The 23,899-nt window shown below is 43.2% G+C and overlaps 1 protein-coding gene across 1 annotated transcript in view; it reads right to left on the bottom strand.

The window, feature by feature from the left end:
• Positions 1-610: 610 nt before the first annotated feature.
• Positions 611-23,899, bottom strand: part of MAB21L3 (mab-21 like 3) — a gene marked incomplete at its 3' end in the record, with an annotated part of 34,131 nt that continues 10,842 nt past the window's right edge. Inside the window, exons 2-8 of the mRNA XM_082766553.1 lie at positions 15,033-15,141; positions 11,635-11,775; positions 9,494-9,565; positions 6,967-7,258; positions 4,077-4,258; positions 3,104-3,298; positions 611-844 (exon numbers count right to left, since the gene is read on the bottom strand). Of these exons, the coding sequence (XP_082622679.1) occupies positions 611-844; positions 3,104-3,298; positions 4,077-4,258; positions 6,967-7,258; positions 9,494-9,565; positions 11,635-11,775; positions 15,033-15,080 (1,164 nt within the window). The 5' untranslated portion in view covers positions 15,081-15,141. The remainder of the gene's footprint in view (positions 845-3,103; positions 3,299-4,076; positions 4,259-6,966; positions 7,259-9,493; positions 9,566-11,634; positions 11,776-15,032; positions 15,142-23,899) is intronic.

The following is a 23,899-nucleotide window of genomic DNA, read 5'->3' as shown; positions in this document are numbered from 1 at the left end:
CTTGCTTCCCTTGAGCTATTCAAGGCTACTAGCATGGTTATCTTTGTGCTGGAGCAGGATCCCATTTAACTGTTGATGGAGGCATCGCAGATTGTCTCAGAGGAAGCTTCCAGCTTCAGTACACCTCAGAAATCATGCTCCTCATGCTCTTCTGCAGAGCTGGCCTGTGAGGCTGGCAGGGAATTAAGCACAGTGTCCTTGTGAGAATGAGGGAGGCAGCCACCATCCGTGTGCTAGGTTACACAGCGGGGAGGCTGCAGGGCGAGACGTCTTTGCAACGCCTTTCTGCTTGCGTGCCACAAGACTGGAAGCAGAGAACAAGGCTGTTGCCTGCTCTGACTGACACGGAGCTGGGTTTCACGGGCTGTGGCTTCCAGGAAGGCTGTCACTGCTGAAAGTGAACTAGATCGGCTGGGCATCAAGCGATACCTCCATCAGTTTTCACCGCCCACCGCTGCCAGCTTGACACGTCTCTTTCACGCTGCATGTGCCAACTGTCTTAGAAAGTCAGCTGCAACATCTACTGGAAGGACACACGAAGAACAACCACCAGCGGGGAGAAGAGGTGGGGGAACAGCTCATAGCTGGGGCGAGGAGGCCTCCCCCTGCCTCAGTCCAGGCAGAAGACAGGGTTCTCTAAGAAGACTGCGAGCTTGCTGGCCACCACGTCCAGGTCACTGGTGTTAGCGTATTTGAGCAGATTGGTGTTCTTGACGAAGTAATGCTTGAGGAAGTGCTGGCTTACGCACTTGTGCAGCTTCTGCACCAGTCTCAGGAAGGCTTCGCGGAAGCAGCGCCAATCCTTGGTGCGTGGGTACTTTTCACACGTCCAGAATAGCACTGTCTGCAAGAAGCAGATGGGAGAGGAGAGGTGTTAGAGGTTCTGTCGAGGGCTCACAGAGCTTACTAAGGCAATTTTAGTGCTGGTAAATGGCTGGCAGCCTTGGAAATCAGAGAGGCTCGCACTGCAGTCTTCCTGCGCTAACGTTTCTTTGACAGAGGGATCACAACCAACAGCCCAAGGCAAAGCCCTCTCAGCTCCCCATGGCTATCCCATTTCCTTTGCCTTTGTAAACCTCATGGGACATCCTGATGATCCTGCACTGAGAGCTGAGGGAAGGGGGATTCACAAAGGCCAGCCAGGTTTCTCAGGATCCTCAGAAAGTTAACAGGGAGAGAAAGCTTCCTCATGGGATCAGGCAGAGCAGCTCTGTGATGTTCCTGGTAAGGATCTTTCCCCCTGAGGAGCCCCTTTCCATTAACTGCTGCAGGAGCCCAAGGAAACTGGTCTTGCTAAGACAACCTCGCCATCCTCCAGCATGGGTCACTGTAGAAATTCCAGGTGTTTTAGGTGTTAAAATACCCTATTATACAAGTGTAGAAGACAGTAGGTGCAAGGAGGGAGAGAATACTAATCAGGTTAGCATAATTGCTAGATTCAGTCATACTTGTGCTGCAGATGCACACAGATCTGCCTTCCAAGTAGACTGGGATTCCAAGCAATTATTGCAGCTGGAGGGCATGCTTTCTGGTCAAATACAACCTGTTTTGTTGTTGTTGTTGTTGTCTCTCTCCTCTCCTCTCCCTTTCTTTCCCTTCCCTTAATTTTCTGACACGCAGCACAGCATGTGCTATGTTCTATTCCCCCAAGTTTATTTCATGTGGTATTACATTTAGGAAATCAATAGTTAAAATAACGAAATGCACGAGATTATTGCTATTGTGGGATTAGTTTTATGCTGCCTGTGCTGCATTTTCACAGACTTTCCTGTGACTGAGAAGAATGTTCTGGAGGTGCTTATACTTACTGAACCAAAAAAGCCTTACCGACCATCTTAGTCAATCTGACAAACCAGTTCTAAAAGCACAAAGTCACCCTTCTTGGGAGCCAGAATTCCACTAAGTTCTGTAGTGTCCTCTTAATCCCAATTTTCTTCTGCAGATTCAGTGTCCCAAACAGACCCACAGATACAGTGAGACACAGCTGAACTACAGACTTCAATTTCTTTATTTCTTCAGAGGTAGAATTTCATCAAAATAAGCCATCATCTTCTAGGTTGCCTGCTTTTTCCCCCTCCAGTTGGCCTTGCAGTCGCTGTAGTGCTGAGGAATTTCTTCCCAGACAGCTTTTCAAATGTGAGCAGTTTTTTATTCACAGCCACAATAACCGCAAAGACTTCTTTTTAATGTTGCCAGGGAACAAAAGACATAGTGAGGAACTCAAGCTGTAGCTCAGTGAAAGCTACCCCTCGGAGGTTTGCAGAGCACTTACCTTTCATCAACACTAACACCACTTCAGCAAGATCCATGGGCAGCTGTTACAATGAAGTTTCTGGAGGCAAGGAAAACAGTGCTGCTTTTCCAGTTAGGTTACAAGCAGGTGATCTATCCCCAGCATTTACTGAACGGGCCTGAGCTGCCAACTGTCTAAAAAGGCACAGAGGTGGCTTTCAAACTGCAAGTAGGTCTTTCAGAAGGTGAACATCATTCCTAGGAGGGTAAGCACAACGAATGTGCTTACTTGGTCCTCTGAGGCTTTCTGTCCCGTCTTCACAAGTGCTGTTTGTCAAGCGAAGCCATCTTAAATCCTGTAGCATGTCTAGGGAGGACGCTACCACCTTTTTACACCTTTCTTCCCTTCTCACCCCAGGTAAAACAATACCAGAACTGGCACTTAGCCCCTCATTTATGAAATGATGAATTTTGTTTGGTGCACATCCAGAAAGACAAATGCACAAGTTTTCCTGCAGACAGATAGGCAGATATGGATGGCTGGGTAGTCAAGAGGTAGGAGGTAACTACACAAAAACAATAATGCAAAGACTATGTGAAGGCAAGACAGAGCAAGTGCCTCAACTCCAGCATTAATTGCATCTCTGCAATCACGATGCTCCTATAGGATTTAGTTTCTTTTTGAAATACGGAACATGTGCTCATTAAACTTCTTACCACTGGAAAGCAATGAAGTGGTATGGCAATTTTAACAACTACCTTCGAAATTACATAGCAGATGCTACAGAGATTTAAGTTGTGACATTTTGACATTACTGAATAGAAGCCAGACTGTTTCTGAGACCGTATCTTATATCACAGCGATGCCTACCTGAAGGTGATAAGCAGTGATGATAGGCTTATTTCCAGCACACCAGACATCTTCCTTCATCTGCCTCATGACCCTGAAGCACTTCATGCGACAACCACCATCTTCATCGAGGCCTTCCATGAGCATATGCTCAGCACGGGAGAAGCACAGCTGCCAGTGATAATTGGAGCGGGCCAAAAGGTCAAAACCAAGTGACTGTGGACAAAAGGAGAAGTGTGACACCAGATCTGAGGCAAACTTCTCTGAGCAATGCAATGTTACAAAGAGGATGTGTGACATCTCTCCAAGTGGGGCACTGTGTTCTAAACAGGGTTAACAGAGATGGCAAACATGGGTAATTCTCCCATCATAATTCCCAACTGAATGAGCATGCAATTTGTTTTTCTCCCCATGTGGTGACATCAGTTACTCCCAGGAGATCCAGCTTTAGAGCCACCAGGTGCAGTACAAACAGTGCTACTAAGGCCAAGGCACAGATCCACAGGCACTGTACCACGAAGCAGCAGGTCATGCACGAGAGGGGACCAGGACTGGAAAGCAGAACTGGACTTGTGGGAACATGGCAGCTGGGGCTGAGCTGGAGTGCCAGAATCCAGCCAAGAGCTTTATAGGGATAGACGGAATTAGGCTGGCAAGAAAACTGTGAGAAAGTGTCCTATTTGCAGAAGGGTTACATGAGGCAGAGCAGAACAAGAAAGTTGCATTGAGCTACCTGGCCAGAGGTGTGTGCAAGAGACTCGTGCAACAGACAGTTAACTCAGTTTTCCTTTCACAGAATTCACCACCATTAGGGGAAAAAATTCCCAATAAAATCTGACAGAATAATTTGAAATATTGCTTCTCTAGGGAGTACACCTTTCAACCATGCCGTTGCCTGCCATCACCCTGCAGTCCTTCATTTGGGAAACCATTATTAGATGTCTACAAGGTAAATTTCTGCACAGACTTTATAGTTTGTTTTTACACTGCTCACCTTGATGCACTGCACTTTTTCCTGGGAAGGCCAACGCTTAAGGCAGCGAGGCCACCGGGCTTTCTCGGGCCAGCAAGTCGGGATCTCCACAGTAGGGACCAGCTCCACCTCCACCTGGGATTCTGACGTCTCCACAGCTACCCGGACCACTGAGCTGAAGCTCTCCAGCACCGTCACTTTGCCTGTGAAGGAACAACAAGAGAAGATAATAAAGGTAAAAAGATCATTTTCCAGCAAGGGGCTGTCTAGTGCCCATGTCCAAAATGGGCCTTGCAGTACCATTGATCTTAACAACTCTCTTCGATAACATGAGGAGAAGACACACACACAAAATTTATCTCAATCTGCCCTGGGGAATGAGAACAGGAAGAAAATGAACTAGATTCTTAATTTACCTTCAATTACCACACTTTTGTTTTCCCCTGTGGTCCTCTTAGGTCCTAGGATCACCTTTAAAATAGCAGCTGGTGCTTGGTGCAACCGAACTAACATTTCTAATGGTGCAGTACGCTTCTGATTAGAGAGGACCAGACAAACATTTCATATTTAAAGTCCTTAATCCTTCAGAGGACCTGTGATCAGACCAAATGACTTACCCTCGCTGGTCATTCAGAATGTTTTGTGGGGTATGCACAATTTTATATATATATATATATATAAATATATAGTGCCGGAATACATTACCTTTTGTGCATCACTGTCATACAAAAAGGGTTAACTGCCTGTCTCACTGGGAACGACACTTTCCGTGGAAGAGAGAAGAAAGGAATGAAAGTTGCAACTAATGTGCTTAGTGAGGTGTTTCCTGTTGGTCCTGCTGTGTTCATGGAAAAAGTTTCTGTCCCATCTTTCCCTGTCACTTTGGATGGATCACTGCTCCTTCAGCTTTGTCATCTGAGCCAATTGTGTGATCATGCTCTAACCCACTAAAGTAAAAGACAGAGCAGAATACCATACGCGGTTTAAGTAGTAGTGTGTTAATCCACCTCGTTTTGATTGACGTGGGCTAGGGAGCAATTCCACCAGGAACCCACACAACAGACTTGAGGGACAGTGAAGAACATTTGGGATGGCAACTTTTGCTTTCACTGAGGAAATATCTGCCTACTCCCAATGGCAATTTAGCATTTCCTCCAGAACGCACAGTGGAATCCATCCCCACCAGAACTTCATAACCCTCAGTAAAATCTGTGTTATTTCCATGCTGAGCCAAGCCTGGCACCAAAACAGGAACTACACTGCTACCAAGCTCTCAGCAGGGATCCCCAGCAGCTGAAAAGCATTAGAGCCATAGCTGTGTCAGCACATAAGTAAATTCACAGCGTTTCCAAAAGTATCATGACTGTGCTATCTATCTTTCCACCAATGGCAAGTGAGGCACCAGAAATACTCAGTTTCTGCTAGTTCTCAAAGAATTAAAAAGCAAGGAAGCAACGAAATGTGGAAACTCTTATGTAACTTTGGATAAGCCATGGAATGAAGGGAGTAATTACTCCTCCTGGCTCCATCTCACTTCATCTCCTCTGTCTCCATCTCCTCCCAGAGGAGAATTCCTTACAAAAAAGGAATCAGCATCATCACCCCAGACTTCACTCTCCAGGTCCCTTTGAAGTGCTTCTCCTGGCTCAACAACTTGATGAACTGCTTCTAGACACAATGCCAGGTTTTCACCTCAACACAGTGACTTCCACATAAGTAAAGCTTCAGATAAAAGCCCTTTTCACCTGACCTTTTCTGTGAGCCTCAATGGTAAAATTTTATCCACATCACATCATAAGAAACATTTCCTAGAAGAATGCAAGAATTTAGCTGAGCTTGACTTTAACATGTTTTCTCCTGCAAGTAAAATTCAGAGTACAATCAGAGGAGGTGAAATGTGTCTTATTTCTTTGGAATACAGAAGACCCATATCAGGCTGCTGATGAATAAAGTCATCCTGGAAACATGCTGTGAGAAAAGGCACCATAGTCTGAACTTGACTATGTCACAGTGTCTTAATGTGAAAAGATGAACACGGACTATTTGGCTTGGACAAAGCCATGTGTTCATTAGCCGAAGTCTGTAACATGCCTCTAGGATGCTAAGAATTAAATACGAGGATCACTGTTCAGGCAGCATTTTGCTGCAGATGTCACAGCTATGAAAGCATGTTGCATGCACCACTGATTGCATTATGTCATATATAAATAGCCACAGGAAATACACAGGCACTTTGGAATTGCTCACAGAAGGATCAGCACTGCTACTGAAAGCAAACTTCCATGATAGCTGCTGAACGCTTCTGGATTAGCCTGGGCACTGAGGAAATGACAGTACTTGTCCAACAGACGTTGCTTGAAGTCCTAATGAGTCCCTACAACCCCATGCTGGAAATGTACAGGTGTCTAACCTTTCCCTAGAGCATTATCTGCCCTACACATATCTTCAAGTGCTTTTCCCTCCTCTAACTTATGGACTTTCCCTGTGTCCAATTTTCCTACAGTATTTTTCTTGCTAGTTGAGATATATTGCAGATGCTGCAGCAGAATAAAAAGACTTTTTCCCAGACAAATTCCTAAATGCTCTGAAAATCGGGGTTGTATCTTGGCTGAACGGTGAAGGTGATGCTGCTGTAGAACTAACTTACCCAGGTTCCTAAGAAAGGAGCACCATTTGGGTTATGAAGAGCCTAAGGACGACTTAATTCTGTCTTCAGTGCAGGTTTACATTTACATAATTTCAATAGGCTAGAGGCTCCCTGTTTCTTGAAGGGTTTGTTTGTGGTTTTTTTTTTTTTTTTTAACTTCTGATCATGTGAATGTCCCAAACACTTGTGTGTGTGTGGTATTTTCCCCTCCACTAGCTGCGGAAGACAGACAGTTCCCCTTATAGCTGTCCCCACTAAACTCACTGGAGAGGTTACAGGAGATAATCGACTTCTCCACCAGCTCCCGGAAGACGACAAGGACTTTGGCTGGAACCAGATCACCTTCGATGTTCACGTCCGTCTCATGCCACTGCTGAAGGCTTTTTGAGAACTGCTCCACCTCTAGCCATTGATGCAGCTCCTCGGGGTCTCGCACGGAGGAGAGGAGCTTGGCTCCGTGCACGGTGTAATAACGCCAGTGCCGCACTTGGCACTCCCTGTACCCCGTCAGGCCGCGCAGAGGGACTGTGATGAGGAATTGGCTGGGTGCTAAGACCTAGGAGAGTTCAGAGAGATTAAGAGAGGAGGCAAGGGCAGATTCACGGGCCTGAAATGAACAAAAGAGTGTTTAGGAAATAGCAGGTAAAACTGGGGGCTTTGTAGGGAAGGAAAACCACGATGTGATAGGGACAAGTGGAAATAGCCAGGACCTGTTCCATGCCTGTCTGAGGTTTACCTTGCAGGTACACAGAGTAAGAGGAAATTGTCCTATGAAAGGAGTCTGATGTGACAGCCACAGCCCACAGAAGACAAGAGCACACTCTGGCTGATTTGCCACCACACCTACCATAGTTACCCCCATTCCTTGTCATTTCTAGTCTGCAATTGTATGAAATGTAAAAACTAGCAGCTTCCAAGGAGCAGGAGAGCAGCAGAAAGCTTGTTCTGAGATCCAGCCTTGGGAAACAAAATAGTGCAAGTTATTCCCTCAGAATCATTACCAGAAATAAGCCCAGAGTTCAACAATAGTAACAACTACGGCAAAAGGCATATCTTTTTGATCTCTTTCAAACTCCACGTAAAGACATTAGTAAAATAAGACCGTGGCCCTTTCATTTTTACAAGTCTTTTACTCTGCCTGATGGGAAGAGCTGTGCTGCCTTGAGAGAGGGAGAGAGATAGCAGGCAAGTGGCATGCCTGCACCTACACAGGCAGAGGCACTCTCAGAAATAAACCCAGATTTTGGCCAGAACTATATGAAACTGCATCTCCTGCTGAGCAGAAGCCAGAAACAGTGCAAGCATGGAAACAGTAATGACTGGATAACACATCCACAAGCAGGCTTGTTTGCAAGATGATTTATTGGCCTTGCTTCGAGGATCATTTTCCAATCAAACCAGTGCTCAACCAGTATTTGTGGAGAGCGAACAAGGTGACAGACAAACACCACGAAACCTCAGGCTGGTTCAGGACACAGCCAGACATCGTCCAACACTAGTTTGGAAGCATATGGCGAGCTTGGCTCCAGTTGCCAGGAGAGTGGGTGTCCAAGCTCATTCAGACTTTTATGGTGTTGACTCAGAAGCAATTCAACTTCACTCACTACTAAGCCCACCTTACATTGGCATTAATAAGGTGAAATGTGTGAGCAGGATGTAAGGTGACAGCTGTTGCTGGAAAGTGGTTACCTTGAGGTGAATTCAGCACCCTTGTCATTCTCCAGTAATAACCCCAAACATTCTGGTAGCCTTCCTGGTAACTGAGCCTATTTTAAATGTTATTGCAGAGGTCCCAGGGCCCTGAGGGCTCTAACAAGCTCTGGACAGGCTTTCTTGGCCTCCTACCCACACCTTCTGCTGATGGGCCCAGGATCCCTATTTCAGCTCAGCCCCAGGCTGTGCTCTTTCCTGTACCAAATCTGGCTTCTTTTCTCTCACACAGGTGGCAATTATCCCACACAAAACCAGAAGGGCACTAGCGTTACAGGCATGCTACAGGTTGGGAAATAACCAGCTTGGCTGAAAGCACAAGGAGAAAGGCCTTAGGGCACGATGCTGATTTGGGTACCACACAAGAGGAAGCTCTGCTCCACCAGGCTGAAACATCACTTTGAGAACTGTGCTTGGACTAAATTCAGCCACCTGCAGCAAAGGCCAACTATATCACCATCCTTACTGAGGAACAAGGAAAAATAAACCAGCACCATTGTAGAAAACTGGTATTCAATGGCCACCCAATAGGTTTTAAAGGGAAGAGCTGTAGCTGTTATGCAATTGCCTGCAAATACCAGTCACGAGGCTCCTCCACCTGGGGCTTGCCAGGAAATAGCAGAAATCACAAGGCAGGAGATGGTGCTGCAAGGTTGGGTGGCTGTGCAGCAGGTGTCCTCCTGGCCTGAACAAATACCAGTCCGCGCCCGCGCTCTGCAACATAATGGTCTTGAATGGCACATGCAGACCACAGGCTTCAAACAAGTCATGGGTGATGGAACAAGAGCCTCTGGAACAGTTCTGGGACATGTAACCTACAGCCAATCCTGTTGTATTAAAAACCTGCCTGCAGCATGTCGAGCAAATTAAATGCAGCCTAAATTTTGCACTCCTGGCCAGGATATCCCAGAGGTCGGAGCATTAGGTTTGAAAAAAAATAATGTATGCTTTGAGCAAAAAAGAAAACCTCTTGCAAAGAAGCCGAGATAATCACAGAAGGATGGGTTAGGAGGGTGAAGTTGTCTGAAGAAGAAGGTGGGTGAGGAAGAAGCAGGCACCAGGTGTCAGGAGGGCTTTGTACCTGGATGGATGGGTGGAATGGGCGCTTCCCCCGAAGCATAGCTGACCACTTGGCCAGTAAAGCCGGCTGATCCTGAGAGAAGCAGAGAGGAAGAGAAGAAGTACACAGAACAGAGAGAAAGCATGTGCCACGTTGTTCATTCACAGAGCAAAGCCGCAAGCATCCTTCAAGCCTGTTTTGTTAAAGGGAAATCCCCCCCACACACCAGGATTACAGGGTTGAACACTTGGCTGTGCAACTGGGCAGTGCTGTACTAGGAATTACTCTGGACACCAACCTGCTCCTTACGCCTTACTGAAGCCTCTACAGCTTCTGCATCAGCCCTGTATAGAAAACAGCTGCAAAAAAAAATGGTGGGCCAGAGCTAAAACACTTGAAAGCTTCTAAAATGAAATATTTAATTTTGTTTGTTTGAGCTTTATTTCAAGTTCTCTTCTTAAAGATTTTGACGTTTTGCCCCTGGGGTGCAGAAAAACACTGAACATCTATAACCTTTCTTACAAGTCCTTACCCAGCCCAGGATATTTAAAAGGAGTCTTGTTGTTTCTCAACAAATATAGACCCTAAACCAAGTTAAACTAATTCCTTTTAACCAGAAGCTAGAAGTTCTGAAAAGTCACCATAAATTTACTTGACAGAAAAAAAGATGGTGCAAAATTAAACACAGAACAGTTAATATACTGGCTTTCCCTTGACACGAGTCTCCTCTAGGGTGAGTTATCTTGGCAACAATATTAAAGATTCTATTTTTTGGAAGCAGAACAGCCCAAGCCAAAAATATTTTCTTGTTAACCCATTCTTTGTTGCCTCACAACTACAGCACAAAGTTAGCCAGCCCTCCAAGTAGGACTGCCACAGATCTATAGTGCTGGGTTCCGTTAAGTAACAGATCTGCCACTTTTTAAGAAATTATATTTAAATGATTTCTTTTAGGCAGACATTGTCCAGACCAGTCTACAATAAAATCAAGTTACTGCTCAGAATAGATTGCCCTGTGTTTTGTTTTTTTTTTTTTTCTTCCTATTTTCCAGAACAGTCATTTTATCTTGACCCTGGTGTTGTTAGACATCATTATCCAAGCAGGTTTGTTTCAATATGGGAGGTGGATTGTAGACTATGGCACTAAGTAACACATAGATCAGGACATGGCACTGTTTTGTGTCACTGTGGTCATTCTTACCGGCAAGCCCACGTGCCCTGGGATACATGCTATTACAGAAAAAATCTAAATATGAATGTTTGTCCCCAGTAGCCACATTTCAGACTGGATAACACTATTCTGCCTCCATGTCCATGCTCTTCCAGAAGCTTCACAACACAGAATTCTTCCCTTTCAATCCTATACAGCAGCAAAAGTTCCCTCATGCTTTCACATGATATGCTTTGGTCCGCAAGTGGCTACATTTTAGTGTAAGGGTTGACATAGACAGAATATGAAAATGATCATTTTCATCTGTGCTTTGATTATTTCTTATAACCTTACAGTAGTTATTTTTGTAGTCACATGAAATAACCAGTCTTCTCTTGTCACAGCTGGGACAGGACATTATTATTTTGGGATCTGAAGGTTTAAAACAGGGAGGTGGTTCACTTCTCCCACTAATAAGCATATTTCTCCTCAGTGGAAAGGAAGTTCTAGTCCATGACCAATAAAATATATATATACTTATATTTATTTCTGAATAAACTTCCTGTTCAAGCAGAAGAAAGGTTTTTCATTTATTTTTTTTTTTAGTGTGTTGACAGGTTTTCCAGCTGAGAAAAATATGAGTCATAGCTCATGAAAGCATGAGCAGTTTTGCCTCTTAATGTTAGAAAGAAAAAAAATTCTCTCTCAAAGAGTTTTGGTTCCTGCTTGCAGATGACAGCTCTGGCAATAGAGGCTCTTTGTAAAATAAGCAGCTGTGAAAAAATGCTCTGCCTGATTTACCCAGCCCTTTTTGATGCTCCTCTAGTTGTAAGATAGTCACGAGTAAGTCAGTATGATCCAGTCAGTCACTTGAATTCCCACAGTGAAGTGTCAATACATTGTCTGTGGTGTTCGGGGTGAGGTACCTGTCCCTACAGACAATTAAACAATGGAAAATCACTTACTGATTGCCTACTAGCTGCAGAGTCTATACTACATCTCTTGTTCATACCTTAATATTCTCATTGTGAATGCCAGAGTTGGAGATAGCCTGGAATCGTGTGGCCTTGTAGCTGATTTCTGTGGTCAGTTGCTGGATGATTTTCTGCACCTCCTCCACTGTTTTGGAAACCAGATAATGTCGTGGTTCCACCTGTCAGTTCCAAGAAAGACACTTCATATTACGGATAACTGCAGTCTTTGTCTCCCGTGGAAAACAGACAATTGCATTGGAGCACCCTGAAGTATACGTGCCTATGCTTCTCTGGAAATAAAAACTTACTGCTCCCTGTAGTTACAACTAACTTACCGTGAGACAGGGCTCTTGCCAGTGAACGCTGAAGGGACAATATTCCAGACTGCTGATTATTTGTTGATACTCCCGTGCAAATACCAATGGATGGAAGGGAAGGAGTTCATTACGTGGATAAATTTGCTAGCAACTAGCTACAGTCTCGTTCTTTATCTATTTTTGATCCAGGACACCCAGCTATTCCCCTTCACATACTAGCTAATCTCAGAGCCAGAGTAAGTTTACTTTCAAGAGCTGACTTAAGGAATTACAGATACCCTCTGCATTAGTCAGATTGCAGCTGTATGTGACAGTATTTACATGCCTACATAGCACATTGAAAATATCCATACTGTCTTCACATCTAAGTACAGATGAGAGTCCATTCTTAGATGATGACAAGGACTCTTTCCAAAGCTGGTTCCATTGACCGGTAGGTGCTTGTGTGACTTGATGGATAGTCCTTCAATTCAAGCAGTAGTAGTAGTGTAACTATTTATTAAAAAGTATTTCAATGGGAGGTCTGAGATGAAAATGGTCCACTACTTGCCTAAAATCAATTAACAAAGGAAGAGCAATTGATTAACACAGAACTTAATGAGCAGAGTTGGAATACACTCTCTCCCCTTCCAACAAAAATATTTTTGCTAAGCCTGAATAGTACTTGCAAGTGGGAAATACATCAGGACAGCAGCATCATATTCCCTTTGCTATCATCTACCTTTGGCATTCTCATTTTTTGCTGTGTTAACAACACACAGTCCCTTATGTTTATAAAATATAAAAGAAAATATACTGAATATAAAAGAAATATACTGAAAAAAATTAGCTCATGTTCATTTTTACTTTTTCATTTCATTTACAGCACATCTCAATCCGTAGCAAGAATTATTTTCTCTGCTGTGTGTTTCCTTGTCCAGAATTCCTTAGTTCTTATAGCATACCAATAGTCTTGAATTGCTAAAAAAAAAATACCTAATGGTTCCTTCAACAAGCAAATGGTATGAGTGGTAGAGAAAGTTGTCCACATCTATGAGCCTGCAGACAGAAAAATCAGGGTCTGTTTAAAGTATACAATCACTGTTGGTCAGCTCAAGCTGAGGTCCAGGACAGCCCCCTCTACTCTTTGTTCATGCCATGTTATCTCTGCATGGCACCTGCTAGACACACTTCTTTCTATCTCTGGTATCCTGGGAGAATCAATACAACCCAACCTGGCCTCATTTAATTGCTCCTTCATCACCTACTGGCTAGACTAAGCAGTTGGCACATAAACTTTAGGAGAGTACATACTCTCAAAAAACTTAAGGGAGGTACCACTAAATGCCTCCTTCTGCATGTAGCTCTTCATCGTTGAGGCAAGGATTAAAGAACAAATAACAGAGGACAGATGGTGCTAACCCAATTACCTCCCTAATCTGCTACTGGATAATACATAAACTTCCTACAGAACTGGAGCCATAAAAATCAGAAGATGGAGCATGAGTGAGGGAATGCAGCTTCTGAAAGGGCCGAGGCATTTATCTAAGGTGTCGTTAGCACCAGAAGGAACATGTTGGGAAAAGAGACATGTCTTCACTGGACAGCCACTTCTGCAGCCTATTGGCATTTCCATCACCAGGTCTTCACCTTGAAAATTTGCCAGAACAACAAGGTTTTATTAAGGTTTTATTGTGGAGGAAAGAAACGGAACTGGGATTGACTGGGGACTGCAAAGAATGTTTGGGTTTGTTCTTATTTACCCCAGTCACCTCAGCTAGATATGCATTTGAGTATTTCCTCTGCTGGATGAGTGGGATAAGGAAGAAATCTTTGGAATCACAAAGATGCATTGCATCAGGTGGTTGACCTGTTTTGAAAAACAGCACCATTTTGCAGGCTGAACTGCAGCTACATGAAGGTTGAACAGCCTTACTTGGACAGAAGATTTGGGATCAGGCAGAAACTGGTAAGCTGTCTGAGCTGGAAGACTGCTAGAAAACAGATTTTCAGTAAAAGATGACATATGCAGTTAGGACCACCCTCACTACACTCTGCCTCTCTTCCCTGTACTTATGGCAGTCATATGAGCATCTTCCTCTGCATGGCTCCTCTGTAGCACTGCTTTATAAATCTTTAGAGAAGTGTTCACTATTATAGATCACTGAACAGATTCTGATGGAATGATTTTCCAGTGCAAAACACTGAATGGTTGAAAATGAAAGTTTTCATTTCACAGAAATACACATACTTGTCACCGAAACATTTCCATAGATAAAACAAACCTTTCCCACCAGCCCCTTCATGGTTTTAGAGCATTTCATTCTTTTTAGAAAAGATAGCCTTATAGTTTTTCATTGGTAAATGTTTTTTCCACTTAAGTATCTTGCATTTTGTAGGAGTAAACAGGCAATCAAACAGAAATTAGCTAAGCACTGTCATGAAACACATCAGATTTAACAAAATAAAACATTATGGCTCATTTAGAGTTACTTTTAGTGGAATGTACAGTTTTGTTGATGATTTTTATTGTGTTTTACTTCTTTTCATAATGGAAAAACAAACACCACCAACAGAAAAAAACGACAGAGTGCTGGAATACCTTATAAAATGTGGTGTGCTGCCTGTGCTAATGAGACATGCTATTTAGTCATAGTGAGCAGGGAAGTATCCCTAGCTGAGGTGACAGACTGTCAGGAGAATTCTAACTGTATCCATCTCTCTCCGATTCCTGCATGCATCTTTCTAAGACACAGCCCTTGTTATTGTGGTTTTGCTCTTTTTTCTGTCAAGCCGAGTCCAAAGGGACAAGGAAAGAGGTAAAGACCTCTCCTTAGATTAAATGCTGGCAATTACAGCCAGACTTACATACGGAATTACAAAATTGGGAGCAAGAATTCAAGACTTCGGAAGGTAAAGAGGAGAACCTTGGAAAACAAGGGTACCAGCTGAGATCCCTGATAACACTCCGCATAGAAACCTAGACATCTCATTAGAAATACAGTTCTCACGAAACTTCACCCAGTCTTGTCTCAAAAAAAAATGAAGACAGAAGGCAAGCAACTAACTGTCAAATTTGGCACCCTTTAGAATCAACACCTAGTGTGGGAGACAGAAAATCTGGACAGATAAAGCCTTACCTTGCTCTGGATGTAGATTTCTACATCTTCATCTGTGAATGGTTTCATGGCAAGATGGTCTTCGCTGCTCTCTAAAGTGTGAATTCACAATTCACTCGTTTGCCTGCATCTGGAAGTAGAGGGACACTCGGAGCAAGCTGCTCAGAGCCTTCTTGCCCCGTGAAGCTCAGATCACCTAGTTCTTCTACAGATGAAAGAAGAGGAGAGAGAAGCATAAAAGTATGCCTGTTTTTCTGGTCTGAGTTACAACGGTGATACCCAGCTGCTTAGGAAAATCAGCTCAATTCCTATTTTCTAAACTCAATCGTTACTATTCTTATTATCTTACTATGACTACTCTTAAATGGTCTGTCTTGCATGCAGGCATACACAGAAATGTCCCAGTTACTGCTTTGTCTCAGGACAAGTCTAGAATTGCCTTTCAGGTTGCACTGCAGATTCAGTAGGCTTGAGTACAGTATTATTATTCTGTACCACAAGCACTTCCCTATTTCTCTAACCCTTCACTGAACCACTTGTTAAACAGTGTTATTCCTTGTTGACTTCAATCCACTCACTTTCTATCTGAAACTTTTACACTGAATTTTTACACTCAGATCATTCATTGGGGTTGCAGCCTGCAGCCTCTGCTCCCCTCTCCTTATATCTCCTCTCTCTCTCCGGCTGTATTGACAGTAAATACCCTGCTGCTTGTCCCCTCCTGTAGCTTGCTTTGCCTTCTTTACAGTAAACAGACAGAAAGCTGTCTCTCTCTTTCTGCCAACAGCTCAGCTAACAACCCCATATGGATAATTCAGAGAGAAAAAGAATTGATCGGGACTTATTGATCCAATGAGGGTTGGTGGCTTTTATAAAAAATGGTACAGTGGCACATGGAAAGGATTAGCTGAGTATACTGATGGGATCCCACGGTGCTGAGCGTCCCTTATTAAGGAATGCATGCTCCACTTTCCAGTAAAGTCATTATTTGCCCCAGAAATTGAACTTTGACATTCCTTGACTGACTTATTACCTCTACAGCAGCTAGCAAAAAGCAGCACTTGGGTAGGCACTGGGTGCTACCTCAGAGTAGGCTCTGTCATTGCTGGTTATCTTTCGTGACCATTGCCCCTTATTAAGAGCTGAATGCAAGTACATTAATGGAGTACCAATACTTAAGGACATCTGATCCCCCAGAATCCACAAATCAAACTTCTCTCTGTGCCTTCCAGGCACCTGCCTTTGTCTTTTTACTGAGGGATTGGAGGAATATTCACAAACACATGTAGGCATTTACTTCCCAAGTCAGCTTCCATGGGAGCTGAATGGTAAAAAAGATGAGGTCCTCAATTTTCAGGAGCCCTACCTCATCCTTTTTCACTTCAAGACTTACTGGCTCTTTTACCTGAGAGGCCAGCACAGTATGAGAGCTCTGCTGGGGAAGCCAGAGAAAAGGCAGAATCTAAAAGAGTGTTAGGAAATAACCTAGGAAGGACTCATAGGGCCATGCTGGATGGGATTAAGTCTAAACAGAGTGTGCAAAGTGGGAGAATGAGACTTATAAAAAGGTCAGATTTGGCTAAAAGTATGTCCCTAATACATTAACTCCCTTGTGCCCCCCTCAGGTACTGTATGTACAGAAGACAACTTCCTTAACACTCCTGATACCATACATTACTTCAATACCCAGAACATCAGAAGTGTAGTAGGAAGCAGAGAGATTCAGAGTCTCAAGTACTGGCAGATACCCAAAGTACATAGTTTGGGTCATTTTTCTTGCACACACTAACAAACCTTAAGTTTATCACCCTTTTCCGTCAGGATGCACTTCTCCAAGAGGGTCTGGATGTCTCCAACTCCCCTTCTTCATACAGAAGGAAGATGACAACAAGGTCTTGGGACCTGGATTGTCTTTCTAAAATTTATTTTACTTTTTTATTCAATGTCCAAATATATTTAATTTCAACTCTAAAGTTTACACTCAAGTCCAAGGATCTGAGCAACACTTCCTGCCTGCACCTTCCATCTGAAAAGAGTAAATAACTCTCCGTTACCATCATTGATAAGGGGGTACATGGGGAGATGGCTGAAGAAGAAGGAACAAAAAGTCCAGTATAAAAAGTAACATCAAACAATTCTTCTCAACCCCAAGAACTCCTTACTCCAGGTATAAAAGTTTGGTGCTGCTTAATTTGCCTGGATCAGCTTTAGAGAGGAATGAAGAAAAGCTATTTCTTGTTCCTTACCCTGACAAGCCCAAAAGAAACCCCTCTTACTACCTATACACTGTTGTTTTGTACCTGTGACCTTATTTGTTTATTGATATTCTTTTAAGAATACTTAAGGATTTCCTAATACCTCCAACTATAATGAACCTATGATAGATTATCTTCATTCAGGCCTTTGGCATCATCCAGAATAAGGTATGATTTTGTGTCTGAGAAACCCACGTAAAAATATTCTGTGGATATATACCTTAAATGATATTAGATTGGCTCTTGTGTCTTCTGAAGCTACCAACTACTGATGCTTTTCATGCTTGCCTAGTTTTCCTTTCTTCACTCTTTAGTTCTGCAAATATGACAAACGTATTTCAAACATACAATCAAAAATCATTTGAAATGCGAAGAACAACAAAAAATCACCAACATCACATGAATCAGAACAGTAGCATTAACTGTACAAGGAAGTCCAATATTGTGGCATTTGCTGTTTGGAAACTATCTGGAAAAACTACTCATATGGAACAGTAAGCATGTATAAAAAAGCCTCTACTAAATCACACAAATGAGTTAGCCCAGCATACCACTTGTGACTCACACATGATCTGCAGTGACAACAAATAAGCCCAGCTGAAGACACTGCCTTCCAGATGAAATACAACACTTAATTTGCTGTAACTAATGATGACCCATCACTTCTTGCTCTAATTTCCAGAGGCATTAAGTCTGTTGCATTAGCTGAAGTGTGTACTTGGGTCAAGAGAGACTACCAAAACAAATCATCCCTATATATTTAATAATTTCTGACAGTCCTCTTGCCTTCTTAAACTGCTGCCCCTTTTCTCCCCATTAGTGGATTAAGTGACTGTACAAAATGAGTAATCGTAGCTTGAATGCCCTATAACATATTTACGCTGTAACAGTCTTTAGCAGTGATAGTTCAGTATTGTCCAGAATCTCCATTCAGACCACAGTAGCATAACTTAATCAGACTTTTCAGGTGCACAAGTTCTTTGAGGCCCCCCATCCCCAGCCCATTGTCTTTTAACAAATAGATATGGGCAAAGGGGATGCTTCAATGACAAAAGCCTGGGATGGGCTAGAGGGAAAAGAAAGTGCTGCTAATTCACTGTGACAGCATCAGAATCGCATATGGATGACAAATTGAAATGCTTCTCCACTCATTCCCAACCCTCACTGATCAATACTTGGCAGGCTCAGAAGTGCTCCAAATGCCTGTGCTGCCTGTGCTCACTGCCACACGTTCTCACACTACCCTTGGGCCTCTACTACACATGAAGCAAGCTAAAGGTTTATATCCTTTCAAGACTAAGCACAGCATTGGATCAGTTCCAGTGGTTTATCAAGCCTGGTATCTTTTCTCCATTTTTGGCCAGACTGGACATATCAGAGAAAGGCAACTAGGTTTTTCTAGAAAATAGCTCACTCAGCCTGGGAAGTCTTGAAATATAGAATTTAAAAACTGAGTCTTTTTAGGCTGCAGTGTGGTGTTTCCAAATAAAATGATCACTCTGGGAGAACTAGCTGAGGATGGAGGTAATTCTGAAAAATACTGAGACGGGTGATGCTGCCACCTACCATTGACCACCCTTAAACAGCAAATTCATGAGCTCTTAAGAAGCAAACCACAGGGTAACAAATATAAAGCATACCATGGCTTCTAGTATTGCTAAGACCTCTGGTACCCAGTGTGGTCAGCTTGTTGTGAGAGCCTGGAAATTTCCAAGTTCACAATAGTCAGCTAACTGGGTGGTGAAGGAGGCAGGAACCTGGGAGCCCTGGCTGCGTTAGCTCCCTCTGAGCTGAGATGTTGGGCAAGAAAACTGACATTTTGACTTAGTTCTTGTGTTGTCCTCTGGAAGTTCACTGAGATAGTCAAGTTCGGTGCATCCAGATTTAAAGTATTTCATCAGACCACTTCTAAACATCTGCAAAGGATATTTTTCCCCTATCGCTGTTTTATACATCATTAAACTACAGTGACTGATCTATTGTTTCAATCAGGAAGTCCCATCATCTTGAAAGGCTACCTGTAGCCAACATTCATAACATCAGGAGCCTTCCAGCACTTATTTATATGCATAGGTAAATGAACTGAATGCCAAAAAGGAAGTATTCAACACCAAGAAGCTCTCACTGATTTAAACACATGGTTGGGAGAATTGCATCTGGAGGAAACATGGTGTTTGGCAGAGCACAGTGCAACTGGAAAAACACTTAGCACTAGAAGTCATGGCAGGTGAGAAAAAGCTGCCTCACTTTTGATCTCGGCATAGGTTTGCTGAGCTCTTGGTAGACTGATTATTTTCAACTGTCAATAAAAAGATTTAAAATGTAGAGGCACAGTAACTCTAGAACATACAGACCACAGCCAAAATTTAAAAGAGACAAAACAATAAGCACATTTCTAATGATGCTCTGTCTATATGAGGGGCTGAATCAGACTGGGCCACAGCACTTCCAGGAGCTGGTATTTTTTCTGTGGCTGGCCTCCAGAGCACAAACAATGTTAGCTTGCATTATTTTTACACTTTATTGTTGTGTCCAAATTGACCTGATTCAGAACTTATTGCTTGTGTCTGTGGCAGTTTGAAGCAAATTGAATAAATCACCAGCGCTAAATGAGAACAGTCGCTCCCAACACAAACTCACTTGGGAAAGAGAGGCTCAGACTGGCATCCCTGTTTGTGCGCTTCATCCAGTGACTGATCATTAAAAAATGCGTTCACTGAAGCCAGAACTAGAAACTAGGCTTCATACCTCAGCAGCAAGTGACAGCTACAAGGCCACGAGATCTATTGCTTTCTCTAGATGAAAACACAATTACTCCAGAACAAACAGGTCAGCTTCAGCAAGCAGGTGGGAAGGGTCCCCAGGCTCAGAGAGTCTGGTCCTTGGGACCTACTTCTCATGCTGGGAGGTGTATTTGTGTGGGAGGGGGGTGACTAAGGTGAAAAACAAAACAAAAAGGAGTACAGAGGGCAGGACCACCACACTCAGCACGTGCTTTAACAACATTAAAGCATCTGTGGTTTTGTACAACCTTTGTTAGCAGTATGGGCTGATCTACAATAAAAGCTGTCTGATCAAACTCCTCAGCTTGTGTCACATTGTACAGATAATAAATATCAAACACACAACTAGTGAGCGACCCCCAGGATGTTAACTTGGATGCTGCATTGTATTTTGAGGCTAACACAGCACTGAGAACAGGGTGGAAAAGGAAAGCTGAAGAGGCAACCAGAGTAGCTTAAGGAGTGACTGAAGAAAAGCACAGGGAAAGGAGCAGACAACTGCATGTTTTGGATGGAAAGAAGAGAGGGGAGGGGAGAAAAAGATCATTAAGAGGCTTTTTAGTGTGAAGGTCCTGAGGGAAACAGCTGCCAGGAGGCAACAATAAAATACAGACAAGAATGAGAGCACCAGCAGAAGTGAGAAAAATAGATGCACTTTATTAGAAGTACGATACATGTACCACAAAGTAGATCAAGAGATTCAGCAGACAAACTGTAGCGAGAACCAGCCTTGTCTGAGAGAGTATCTTGACAGAGGCTTCAGTCAAGTCTTTTCAAAGGGTTTCTAGACAGATCAGATCATGACCTGCATCGCTACACACTCCACTTCCAATCACTGGAAAATGAGCTAACAGCCTCCAGCCCATGCTGTGTATTGCAAATAGTGGTTATCTTTTTAGTTGGTAACTTCTAAAAAATTGTCATCAGGAGCACGCAGCAAAAGGGGGAATGCAATCACACTTTTTTAAGCAAACACTTCCTCCTCTACTTCAGACCATAAAACTATACAGCTCCAAGCTAATCCCCATAATCAGCTGCCCAGCCCTTTCCACTTTATTGGCTGCTTTGTGCAGTCAAAGCCAAATTGCCAAGGGGCAAAGGGTCAATCATTTGCGCTGCATCTGCTCCAGGCAGTGTTAGGACACAGGGTAGATATTTAGGGCTAAAACTAGTTAAATGCAGATTCAGAGCACTGAAAGAAGGGGTTGAGAAGGAAAAACAATCATGGCATAAAAGCACAGCAAACACGCAGAAAAAGTAGCATGGCTAGACTATGGAGTGACAGCCAAAAGCCATCTCTTTGGTCCTTGGGATTTCTGGAGAGAGGGGAGGGGATGGCAGATACATGTGTGTGGGGAGGAGGTGGTGTTTATGAGGAGAAGCAAGGTAAATGAAGCTACCAGTTGTCTAGTAAGAGAGGGAAGGGCTGTTTCTCCACCTTGCTGCGTTTGGGCCAAAAGTGAAGAGGAAGCAGAGCAGCATTTATAGGAGCACGGGGTCATTCTGTCCCTGGTAGCAAGAACCGGACAAGAGAGGTCTCATTTGAAAAGGTTCAGAAAACTTCTATTGCTTTCACTACAACAAAGAAGAACAAACACCTGCAGCTATAATTCAATGTTTTCAAAGAGGTAAGGGACTCTCAGTTCAGGCAACCCAATATCCTTCAGAAAAGGCTACAGGTGCAAGCATGGCTTTCTCCTACCCTTGTGCATATTGTTTCTGGAAGCCACACCATCCCAAAAGTTTACCTTTCCTCTACATACCATGCAGGGATTAAAGCATTCGAGATTAAATTCCTAGAAATTCTCAGTTTCTCTGTAACATCATGCCAACTTCAGTAGAGATGCACCCGCCCAGCATCATCAGCATAAACACTCGTTGAACATAACCCATGACCCATATAAATTGCATTGGCTCACATTTATAGATGGGAGTGAAGGATTGTAGAAAGCAGCAAACTTGGTGAGAAAAAGCAACTTACCCAGAGCTGGTGCCAATTTCAGCTCTAGTACTCAAAGATTTTGTCCTAATCACCACGTTGGCAATGTGTATGTTGGCAGGGCTTGCAGAGGGTTGAGCAGATTTTTCTCCACTTCCTTTAGCAAGCTATTAATCAAATGTTTCAATGTGAATATCAAACCAGAGAGAATGCATGACCCAAACAGAAAAAGGGCTTGGGCAAGTGCCTGACTCCTACAGCTATTTAACATATAACAGGGTGGGTGTTTGGCATCTAATGCAAATATGTCTATGAGCCAGGATACTTAATACAAGTACACTTAAACACAAGGAGCCAGTTTCGCTATTACAGGAAAACAAAGGTGACTGCAGAGCAGGAAGCTGACACTGTAAAAACGTGCAGGCTCAAGCTGGCAGGGTAGATCTCCGCAAAGGGCAGTGCAGGCACACTGAAGAACTGAGGCCTACTGCCTTCCCGTCACACAAGGGAACTCTGTACTGGCCCTGGCTTGGCTCCTTGATGTAACCAGAGGCAGAATACTTGCTTTCTCTGACAGTTTCTACTTTTTGCTTGAGCTTTGAGTTGGGAATGTAGTGAATTATATCTGGGAAAGAGGGAAAAGTCATCAGTCATGCTAGGAACTGTATAGAGGTGCTATGTACTATATGGTATACCCACCATCCAAAACGGGGTAGGCAGGTCCCACCAAACTCAAGTACTATTAAAAGCATAACACATAGCATAAAGTGAGCATAAAGATATTTACAGGAGATGTTGGAAGAAAGAGCACTTGGTCAAGAGAGGCATTATCCTGTACTGAACTACTTTCTGTACCAGTAGTTTTCACTTGCGCAAAGCACCTACATGCTGCTCATGCTTGTTTCCCTGCTTCCATTAGGCTCACCCACAGGACAGCTCTTTCATGACATTAGTAAAGGTGTCACCCTGCACTGTCATGGCTGGTAAGCAGAGCAGCTGGAAGATCAGAATCAGGAGTCTGGGGTATGCTCATACTGTATGATGCAGCACCTGAGAGCTACCTACAGACACTCCTAAATAAAACAAATAAACAAACATTAGAGCACTCCAGCTCTGGGATTTGGTCCATGGCTCAATCTGTAACTGAACTAAAATAAAACTGAACTAGATTTTTAATGATTCCTAAACTTGCAAACTTCCAAGTAAACCCATCTGCATAGATCAGCCAGCCTTCCCTTTGATGAGTCCTCATGACATTCCTCATTGTAGCTTTGCCAAGGCACTGCATGGATTATACAAAGTGCAGAGAAATGAACAAAATTGCCCACTTATAGCTGCAGAACAGATTGCAGGATTGTCATATCTTAGCTATCTCAGTAGCAAAAGCACGGAAGGGAAAATGAGATCAAAAGGAATGCTAATCTTTTTTTCTAGTGCATATTACCATCTCCCTCCCCCAAAGGGCAGTAAAACTGATCAGTTGCATCTTCATCATTGTTATTAGAAAAAGAAAAGGCAAGAATAAGTCATCCATGAACCACTTTTTCAAAGTTTGATATAGTATTGTATGCTGTTGCCAAGCTTGATCAATAAAAAGTTGAAATTTCTCCCCCTCTTCCCTGCAGCATGGATTGTTCATTGAAGATGCTCCTAAGTAATAGAGCAGGATTAGAGACTTATTCACCAAGACAGAGAGAATTTGGCCACAAGTGTTTGTCTTGTGTAACCAACAAGATGCAAAATGACAATGCTGGAAAAGGCAGAGCAGAGTCTCCCCCACAAGCACACTGCTGGGAAATACTCCATTACTCTAGCAGAAGTTTACTTTGGTTGAACTTCAGTTAAACTAAACTTGCTGTTTTGAAGGACTAAGTATTTTTGCCTGATAGCTGCTTGGTAGCTGGTAGGCAA

Source organism: Aythya marila (assembly GCF_965140915.1).
Source record: "Aythya marila genome assembly, chromosome: 1".
NCBI classification, from domain to species: Eukaryota; Metazoa; Chordata; class Aves; order Anseriformes; family Anatidae; genus Aythya; species Aythya marila.
Note: the sequence above shows the minus strand (reverse complement) of the source record. Positions and strands in the feature narration are given on the sequence as shown.